The sequence below is a fragment of the Pistacia vera genome, unplaced genomic scaffold (assembly GCF_008641045.1).
Source record: "Pistacia vera cultivar Batoury unplaced genomic scaffold, PisVer_v2 Contig754, whole genome shotgun sequence".
In the NCBI taxonomy this organism is placed as follows: Eukaryota; Viridiplantae; Streptophyta; class Magnoliopsida; order Sapindales; family Anacardiaceae; genus Pistacia; species Pistacia vera.
Window position 1 is genome coordinate 720748 of NW_022196617.1, and position 11373 is coordinate 732120.

General features: G+C 34.8%; 1 protein-coding gene across 1 annotated transcript; it reads left to right on the forward strand.

Moving 5' to 3' along the window:
• The first annotated feature begins 3488 nt into the window (after positions 1 to 3488).
• LOC116115825 (putative disease resistance protein RGA1) lies at positions 3489 to 6617 on the forward strand. Its single transcript, XM_031401958.1, has one exon. It carries the CDS (start codon positions 3489 to 3491, stop codon positions 6615 to 6617), a length of 3129 nt encoding a protein of 1042 aa, XP_031257818.1.
• The last annotated feature ends 4756 nt before the right edge of the window (positions 6618 to 11373 follow it).

Sequence of the window (11373 nt, forward strand, 5' to 3'; positions counted from 1 at the left end):
GTGTTCAAATAACCTTTGCTTCACTAGGATATATAGATGGCATGTTTTTGTGGGCTTGTATAAACAATTTTTTTTTTAAAAAAAAAAAATTGTGAAGATAGGCTTGAGCTTACCCTCAAAGGGGCTGGGTCCCTCCTTGCTCACTACTAACAACCATCGAATACCAACCTTGGCCCAAGTCCTTGCTCTGCGCATACCCACAAAAGACTAGCTCATCGCAGAACAGAACAAACACCACACAGCAAAACAACCACTGCATAAATTTAACCCATAACAGTAGCACACAAAATAGTTGCGCAAGAGAAAACCAAAACACCCACAAAAGTACACAAAACAACATAAATTTGAAGAAAACAATTTCAGAACTGCAACCAGACAAACATAGCCATAACTTGGGATATGGCATTTGGAATAAGTTTTGTGAATAATATTTATTTATTGTAGGAACAACAATTGAAGAAAGATTTTCTTCACCAGCAGTAAGTGCAAAGGGAGGAAAAGGACAAAAGAAGAATAATAAAGCGTGACAGATAAGAGACGTTATAGAAGAAAAGAGCATATGATGACGAAAATGACACAGTATAGAAGTGGCAACTGGAGACAGCTGTAAGTGCAGCAGAATAAATTCTGAAAAGGCTAAACGAGTTGCGCATACCCAAAGTTTACCGCAGATACCTAAAATATTTGAAAATAATACATAAGTATATTATATCATGTGCTGTTAGTGATTTCTGTTTGCTAATAATGAAAAGACTAAAATACCTTTGAAAGTTTGGTATTTTAAATTTTTATAAATTAAAAAATTTCTAAAAAATCCCCCAAGTTTGCTAATTTAACTATACATCTCCATATATAAAAAGTTTGTTAAATGACAAAAACACCTCCATCACCCGCAATGCCAAATTCCAGCACCATCGTCGAAATCTAGTCGGGAAATTGCGTTATGACATAGACCCGTCAGATCTATGTCGTAACCCGTCGATCTGGCCTTTTCCAGCCAGATCCGTGGTTGATCTGGCCGGAAAAGGCCAGATCTACAGCCAGATTTGGCCGTCGAAGTTGCAAATGGAGTTTTGTGGCCTCGATGGCCAGATCTGGCCTTTTCCAGCAAGATCAACCACGGTTCTGGCCGGAAAAGGCCAGATCAAATGTAATTTTTCGACCAGATTTTGGCGATGATGCCAGAATCTGGCACTGCGGGTGGTGGGAGTATTTTTGTCATTTAACAAACTTTTTATGTATGGGGGTATTTAGTTAAATTAGCAAACTTAGGGGGTTTTTTAGAAAATTTTAAATTTATAAAAAAACTCAAATATCAAACTTCCAAGGGCATTTTAGTCTTTTTACTATTAACAAATAGAAATCACTAACAATACATGACGGAAGGTACCTGTTTATCATTTCTAAACTTTTTAAGTATCAATTCGTCGTTTCGAAAAACCTTGAGCATACGCAAGTCGTTCGGCCTTCTGAAGATAATAAGCAAGCATGCACCTATAGTTGGATCCAGCTGTCAAGTGCGAACTGCGAACTGCGAAGGGTAATAAAACTGTCAAGTAAGCCCAAAATTTGTCTATAACTAACCCCAAATGTAACTGAGGAGACAGATTTTCTCTTTCTTTCTCCCATTTTCTCTCGTTTTCTAATTGACCAAACAATTTTTATTTAGCTTGAATCTCTAATGAGGTTTTAATCACTTCATAATTAAGTTATATATTGAATTTTCATTAATTATTATATAAACAATTATAATCTTTTATGTTTTTATCCTCTATGCTGTTAAAACTAACTAGAATGTGTATTAATTGCAAGGGGCTTTGAGTCAATGACCATATCACAGGGGTTTCAGTTTTAGGCAAACCTCTGGGTTTAAAGCATCCCTGAAAAAAATATATGGACGGAAAAATAAATACATATTTTGTTGAAAGAAAAATAAATGGACATAGACTTGGAGAAAACAACCACCTTAACCAGAGTCAAAGAAAAATGCTTATTAGTATGCCCAAAGAAAAGGATATGGGAATTGCTTGGAGAACTACATACTTAATTAGCATCAAAGCAATTGAATATGACAACATAAAAGAATATGGGAATTGCTTGGAGAAAACCATGGCTTCGTTTGGTTCAAAATTGGGAATACTACTTTTAGTATTCCCAAAAAAGTTAAACAGTAAAATCCTCAAAAACTCTCATTTTTGAGAATACTACTTTCAATATTGTTCAACTTTTTTTAAACCCTCTAAATTTGTTAATTTAATTAAATACCACTAAACATTTTTTTAAAAATTACAAAAACACCCCAACAATCCACATTTACCAGATTCCAGTCACCACCATCGGAAAATGGCCGGGATCTGGTAGGATGGCGCACTACTGGCTGAATCTGGCCGGTAGTGCGTCGATCTAGCCTTTTCTGGCCAGATCCACGATGGATTTAGCCGGAAAAGGCCAGATCTAAGGCCAAAGATCTGGCCGTTGACGACTAGATCTTTGGTCGTAACAGTCGGTCACGACGGCCAACAAACGGTCGTCGTTGACCATCAATGACGACCGTTTGTTGGCCGTCGTTGAGAGCAAATACGGCCAGATCTGGCCGTAGATCTGGCATTTTTCGATCAAATCAATCAAACGGTCGTCGTTGAGAGCAAATACGGCCAGATCTGGCCGTTGACGACCAGATCTGGCCGTTGACGACCAGATCTGGCCGTAGATTTGGCCTTTGCCGGCCAGTTCCACTGTGGATCTGGTCGGAAAAGGCCATATCGGCGCATGACCGGCAAGATCCAGCCGGTCATACGCCGATAAGGTGACTCCGGCCACCTCCGGTGGCAGTGCCCGGCTGGGGATATTTGAGGGTGGATTGGGAGTGTTTTTGTTAACTTTTAATGTTTTATTATAGGGGGTATTTTGTAAAAAAATAAACATAGGAGACATTTTATTAATTTATAAATCTTATATCGTAATACCCGCCCAATTCAATTTTTTTTAACTTTTTTCAAAAAACTTTTCTCAAAACCCCCAAATTTTGAACCAAACGAAGCCCATGTACCTTGAGTAACACCAAAGTAAAAAAAAATTTTGAGTCTTCAAGGTGAAAGATTCTATGGGTTGCGTTTGAAAAGATTTTAGAGACAAGCGCTTCCCCCATATTGGAAGATAGTTAATGATGAAAGGAAGATGATGACTTGAAATATTGGTCAAAGAAAAATGTTTATTAATATGCCCAAAGAAAAGAATCTGGGAATTGCTTGGAGAACTACTTACTTTAACTAGCATCAAAGCAATTGAATACGTCAGCAGAAAAGAATATGGGAATTGCTTGGAGAAAACTATGTACCTTGAGTAACACCAAAGTAAAATTTTGTTTTGAGCCTTCAGGGTGACAGATTCTATGGGTTGTGTATAAAAAAGAAAAGAAAAAAAACAATTAAGCACACACAAAATATTTCAAATCGTCATCTTCCTTTCATCATTAACTAACTTTCACTATGGCTGAAGCGCTTGTCACTAAAATCTTGGAGCAATTGGACTCTGAACAAATGAAATCCATGGTGGACATGAAAGAAGTAGAAAAGCTGCGTACAAATCTTTCGGCCATTCAACAGAGGTTTGAAGATGTGGAGAAAAAACAAGTGGAGGACAGCAGAGTCAGGGATTGGTTACGTAACCTTGAATGCGCCTCCTATGACATAGACGATGTGTTGGACGAGTGGAACACGACAAGAAAATCACAAATTGTAAACGCTCCCAACCTTTGGAAAAGGGTACGTAATTGTCTCATCTCTTCTCATATCTTTGGTTGGCAAGATTTTCTGCATCGAAACAATATTGCTACTAGGATAAAAGCAATGATTGAAACTCTTGATAAAATTGTTAAGAAAAAAGATGATTTCGGTTTTAGCTTGACAACGGGCATAGGAGTAGAAAAACAACCAAGTAGCCCTGTTATTTATTTACCAAAGGTTGCTCGAAAAGATTACGATAAGAATACAATAATAGAATTGTTGATTAAGAGTAGACAAACAACAACTTTTCCTATCATTTCCATAGTAGAGATGATAGGAACTGAAAAAACAACTCTTTCTAAATTAGTTGTTGAAGATAATAGGGTGAAAGAAAATTTCAAAACTATAATAACGGTGTATCTCCATAAATATTTTGATGAGATTCTGATTGCTAAAGCAATTCTTAAATCTCTAGGACAGGAGGTTGCACCAAATCTAGATAAATTAGAAACTTTGTTAGGAAAGATACATCAATGTCTGGAGGGAAAAAAATTTCTTCTTGTTTTAGATGATGTGTGGATAAACATTCCCATAATTTGGAAACAATTTAAGAAGAATTTGGGTGATTCTCAAGAAAGCAGGATCTTGGTGACAACGTCTACAATTATAACTGCAAAAATGATAGAAACCACCAACATGGTCGTACTAGGGAGTGATTGGCAATCTTCATTGTCATTATTTAGAACATTTGGGTTTTCTAGTAAGACTAGTGAAGATAAAATATTGAATGTGGATTGTTGGTCATTATTTAGCAAATTTGTGTTTTCTACACTAACCCATGAAGAGCGTAAAAGTACACGTCATCTGTATAAAAAGATAGTAAGCACATGCAATGGCTCGCCTTCTGTTGTAAAGATTTTAGGAAGTCTATTGAACTCAAAAACTAGTGAAGAGTGGCAAAGTGTTCACAGTGACCTATTAGAATTAGAAAAAGTGAAAACATCATTTCCCAGAGCTTTACTATTGAGTTATTATGAATTGCCTTCCAAATTAAAGAAATGTTTTTTATATTGTGCCATCTTTCCAAAACGTTGTGTGATAAATAAAGATAATCTAATTAAGTTATGGATGGCTCAAGGTTATCTTAAGGTACCAGAAAGGAATGACATAGAGTTAGTGGGCGAAGAGTATTTTTCAATTTTAGCAATGCGTCATTTCTTTCAAGATTTTGAAAGAAGTGTATATGATGGAAGCATAATAAGATGCAAAATGCCCGATAAAGTGCATGATTTTGCTAAATTTCTTACGGAGAAAGAATGTTTAACTATAATAGGTGGTTGTCGTCCGGAACCTGAAGATTTAGAAGCTCTACATGAAATGAGGATAGATGTCTCAATTCCCGACTCTTCTAATCCTAATAAGAAAAAGTTGCGTAGCCTTGTTGTAAACAACACAAAGATTCTAGGAGAGTTATCCTCATTATTTGACCAACTGACATGTTTAAGGACATTAGATCTGAGTTGTTGCTCAATTGAAGAAATTCCAAGTAATATAAAAAAGTTGATATATTTGAGATACATAAATTTATCTGATAATGAGAAAATTAAAGAATTACCTGACACATTGTGTGAGTTAGATTATCTGCAAACTTTAGATCTCAGTAATTGTTACCGTCTGGAAAAGCTACCACACAGGATTGGGAATTTAAGAACCCTTAGGCACTTACTAAACCACAGAACTTGTCTAAGTTGCATGCCAATAGGAATTAAGGAATTAACTTGTCTTCAAACATTAATGAAATTCGTTGTGGGGAATGATAACAGTAAAGAGAAAAAAGGTAGCTTGGAGTGTTTGAAATATCTGAAGCAGCTTAAAGGGCTTGTTAGTATAACAGGATTGGGAAATGTGAGTGAGGTAGAAAAGATAAATGAAGGAAAACTTGAAGAAAAAGAAAATATTTGTGGTTTAAGTCTAAGATTCGATGGGTGGACCATTGTTGACGATGAAAAGGTTTTTAAAAGTTTTAATCCACCTCCAAATTTAGAGGAATTAGTTATACAACGCTACACAGGCGAAACTATGGCCCTGGATTGGATTGAGAATTTAGCCAAGTTGAGGATGTTAAAGCTAATGTCTTGCTTTGAATTAATGGAATTTCCCGGTTTAGGAAAATTATCGTCACTTGAATCACTAATTATCTGCAATATGAGGAGTCTGAAAAAGGTGGATAATGGATTTTTGGGAATAAATACTGATGGTGCTAGCTCATCTTCATCAGGTACCTCAATTGCGTTTCCGAAATTGAGGTATCTCAAGTTCTGGAACATGATAGAATGGGAGGAGTTGGCGTGGGGTCGGAGTACTAATACGAGTGTTAAAATCTTGCCGTGTCTTCGTTACTTGGAACTTGATTCATGCCCAAAATTGAAATCATTATCTCTTTTGGGAGAATTACCATCCCTAGAGTCACTCATTATAAAAAGAATGAACGGTATGAAAATAGCAAATAATGAATTTTGGGAAACAATATCATCTGCTTCTTCGTCCACGGTGTATACCTTTCCAGTGTTGATAAATCTGGAGTTTGAGGATATCAAAGAATGGGAAGAGTGGGATGTTAAATTGGACGGAAGATTTATGCCAAATCTTCTTTCTTTGAGATTTCATAAATGCCCCGAATTGGTGAAATTGCCTAACGACCTTCTTCAAAGGCCAGCGCTGCAGAAACTACTCATTAGTGATTGCAGGATTCTAAGAGAAAATTACGTAAAGGAGACAGGAACGAAATGGTCGAGGATCTCCCACATCTCTTACATTCAAATTGATTCTTCTGAATACGTGCACGGAAATCTAATAAAGAATACCGCCACCGACTCAGAGAGTCAGAGGTAATTTCTTGATCTCCTCCAGCTTAATTTACAATCAGTAATAATATTTCCACTATCTTTCAGTACAATTATTATGGTAGTTATACCAATAATTTTGTAGTTAATGATTTCAGCTTGTTTATGTATTTTTGCTTCTACTTGAGCAATACTATACTTATAAAGTGCACATACAAAAATATATATACAAAATGATGCAGTAAGATATAAATGGTAGAGTATAATAAGTCAACTCATTAATTGATATGTCATTTAAGCGCCGTATCACTATTCATCTTTTATAAGAAATACTCGTTTTGCTTTGTATGTTATGTTCCACAGGAAAGATAAATAATTAGTTTTGAGTTTCGTTTTTGAGTTATAATAATGTAATATTATTTTGCTATATGAGTAATGTGTTTATTCTCCCTTTAAAATCATCTCTAGTGAAACAATGTGTTTTCTTTTGCAGCATCCAGCAGGCAGACAACATATCATTTGAAGGTGCTTTTTACTATTAGGCAACAATCATTAAGGTGTGAGAAACCCCATCAATCTGCAACGATTTATTGATTGATGCTAATTCAATAAATCAATTTGGTTACTGATATATGCCCTACAACTGTTATATACTCTTTCAAGTTCTTTACCATACAATTAGCAATAATTTGACCCCTAAAGTTGCTCTGCGCAGAATCTTTTCATAGCTCAGCTCCTTTAGATAGAATTCAAATGGATCTCATGCCCTCAAGATCAATTTGGTTGCTTCAATCTGCCCTGTTAGTGCTATCTAATTTCTTTTCCAGTTCTTGATTTCTCAGTTCTAAAAATGCATCATCGCATTGTCAATGTTCAAATTATGTACAATTTATTTACTAGTCTTATGCCAACTAACAGAAAGAATTTTGAAATCTGTCACAGAACAAAGGAAATGCATTCAATCAAAATTATTTGTAGTGGTCATTCCTTGAGTTGACATTCGCCCGGTGAGCTTCTACTATATCTATAATTAAACTTTACCGACGTCAATCTTGGAATTTGCTAATAACTAAAGTTTGATTGTTTGAATGAGCAAGAATATGTTTTTTGTTTTTTTCTTTCTTTCTTCATTAGACTTGCATTTCAATAACAAAAACAGGGACCTTGAAGATATTCAGCTGCATTGGAAGAAAGCAAAATGCATGGATGTAAAGATTAGCCTAGGAAATTTCTTATTGATCTTAGTTGTAAAAATTGGCTGAATCTCGGGCTAAAAAAGATGATAATAAGATTAATGCTTCGTTAATGATTTTCAAAATGTTTTCAAAACTTAGTGCATTAAACTTGTTATCATTCTTTGAGCCCTGATTTCCCAATCTTTGTGGGACAGAAATATGCTTTTTCGTTTCTCCCTTTTTTTTTTTCCTTTTTCTTTTTCTTTTTCTTTTTCTTTTTCTTTTTCTTTTTCTTTTTCTTTTTTTAATGTGTGTAAAAGGTAAATATTATTTGCTTTGAGAGAGTTGAAAGGTTTAGGAGTGTGTAGCTTCATGTAAGTTGTATTCAAAGACCCTTTAGGGGGTCGAAGGTCCATAGTAGAATCCTCAAAGCTTTAAAGCTTTGAGGCGTGGATGTAGGCCAGGTTTATGGCTGAACCACGATAAAAATATGGTGTCTACACTTTTTTTCTCTAACTTTTTTAGTCATTATAATTTCTTTTCTATACATCCACCCTCATTTCAGGGTAAACTTGACTTAATAACAAAAGATGGTTAAATAAGCAATTCAAAATGCCCAATGATTAGTTAATTAACATCCATAACATCACAAGGCTTTCTGAAATAACACAATTATCTTATTGTGAATGTCCTTCAAACAAGGCTGCATATTATGACTATACAAAGAGAGAATAATGATCAAGCTTTGTAAAGCATTTGACCCTCTATCTTTTGTCATTAATTAGGATTTTCTAAAATGAATTAGCTATAGATCATTATCGTAACTAACATTAAACAAATTTTGCATCAGATTGTATCTTTAGTACTAAATTTACCTTAGGAAAAAAAAAAAAAATTGTTGAAAATGGCATTTTCTTTTGAGCCAGATGAGGCATTTTTGAAAATCGATATGCCTCGTCCAAGACAAGCAAACGAACAGGATGGAAAAAAAGCTAGCGTGCAAATGGAGAAACTAAGTCAATAAAATGGTGACCCTTATAATTAGTAGAGCAACTAGCTAGCTTGATTTGTATCTTAATTAATTTTATGGGATTAGATCTGGGTATGTTTAAGTTTATAAATTATAATCCACGTCACCTTGAAGACGCAATTTGATGATTTTTTTGACACAATTTTTTCATCAGAATATGGCAAATTTCTAGTAGAATTGTTTCCTTAAAACACTGGCTGATGCCATGAAGGGCTAGTATGTGTATGTATGTTGATAGGATTTGGCATATCTTCATTCCGAATCCATTTCTTTTTTCTTTGCATCAATTCATTGCTTTACCACTGGTCCCAATATAAATTGTTTCACTTCTCAAGCACCAGTATCCAGCTTTATAAAAAGTCATTTAAAGAGCGCTTCCTTCATAAGTACTTAAGCATCATCTCGAAGCTTCAATTAACACTTCTTTGTAAACTCAACAATTTAAGACATTAATTTGCATTCAATAATCATAAATACATCTGTCACAAAACTATTAATTTAGAGGGTTGAAAGTTTCATAGTATCCTTAAAGATAATAATGTTTAGAGGTGTGGACATAAGTCAAGTTTGTAAATGAACCACAGATAAAATATCGTGTTTACTCTTATATTCTCTTACTCACTTATTTTATTATAATTTATCTAGCATTTTTCACACTCATTTTGACATAAATTTGAGTTAATTTCAAAAAAAAAAAAAAAAAAAAAAAGGGAAATAGTTGCGCAAAGAACATCTTTTAACCCAATTTACCTTTTTCTTGGGGTTAGTTAAACATGCATCCATAATCTGATAAATTCTTGGCATCAAATAATTTTTTCATGTGAATATACATTTTCTAGTAAGGCTACATATAGTGACACAGCATCGTTTGGAAGTAGATGAATTGATACATTAGAGGCAATTGAGAGGGCATTGGAAGTTTTCCATAGAAAAGATTTGAGTCCCAACAAATAAAAAGCCATTGCATATTTGGGCCAGTGGATCCTTGGGCTCGGCTTTGCAAAAGATTGGGAGTGGACATCCAATAGCTATGGCCTATGGCCAGCTGGTAAATTGCAAAGCCTGAAGAGCTATAAGAGCAAATGTAAAACAATAATACTTTGGGTACTAATGGATGAGTACTAATATGTACTATGCTTTAGTTAGTACACATATTAGTACTCATCCATTAGTACCCATAGCATCACTCAATGTAAAATAGTACATTCAAGCTGCAAATATATGATCCCTTTGATACATGGAGATAATCGAGAACTCAACTTGAGCAAAGACCCATATTCTTCTACCAGATTTTTATCAGCTTCTGTGAGAAACTCAACTTGATAAATCACTAGAATGACAGTTTTTATCTTTGAAAATGATCATGAAACAGTCCTGCAATAACATTATTAAAGTTTTAATTTCTACAATAGGGATCAAACGAATTTCTTTATGTTGGTATTGTGCTTTTTATGAAACTATTTACCTTACATTGAAAAGTATTGAAGCAGTATGTGCATCCTCTGCCCAGTGCCCTGGCAAGCTGAATCCCCTGTTTCTGTTCACCACTTTGTCCAATCTTTGTAAGGACACCATGGTTGAAACTTTTTATTATCCTTACCCAAAACAAATGCTTTTATAATCATTTCATATTTAGTCCTTTTTGTTGGCTTTCCAAAGAGTACGGCATCATATACAAAAATCAAATGATTTTTGTTCTATGTATCTGAACAAGTATCCTTCGAAAATGAAGGGACAGAGAGCCGCAAAGAAAATACTTACTACTTAGAAAAAAAACTAGCATGCAAATGGAGAAGGTAGATCAACAACAAGAGCAACTAGCTTGATTTGTATCTTAATTTGATGGATTAGATTTGGGTATGTCTAACTTTATAATGTACCTTGAAGTTCTTTCCTTAACACTGAGCTATAAAACTTAAGTAAGGCCTCCATAGAGAGCCTTCAAAGCCCCAGATATATTGGACCCCTAAGCCCATATTTTCACATTCATACAACTTCAATCAAGCACAATGGAAGTTTCGGAATGCAACAAGTTGCTTAAAGTCAAACGCTGTAAAATGGTTTCAACATTCATATTTATAACCAAACATCCAGTTGCACGAGGAAAGACTAGTAGGCTTATACCAGAATTTATCAGCTTCTGTGAGAAACTCAACTTGGTGAGTCACTGGGATGACAGTTTTTTCTTTGTTGAAAGTAATCATGAACTGATCCACCAATAACATTATTCAAGTTTTAGTTGCTTTACTCAAGGATCAAACGACTCTCTCTATGGTGGTATTGGCAAGCTGAATGTGAATCCTCTGTTTTGTCCACCACTTAAATTCAGTCCTATTTGTCCAAAACACATGCTTTTATAACCATCTCATACTTAGTCCTTTCCACTGGCTTTCGGAAGAATATGTTATCCGGAATAGAATCACTTTGGATCCAAGATGTTCGAGAAACATGGCATCATGTACAACAATCACATGACCTTTGTTCTACTGATCTGAAAATGAAGGGACAGAGAGTCGCAAAGAAAATACTTTGTTACTCAGAAAAAGTATTAGCACATGCATTAATAACTTATATTGCATATTACAACATACAGAAGCATA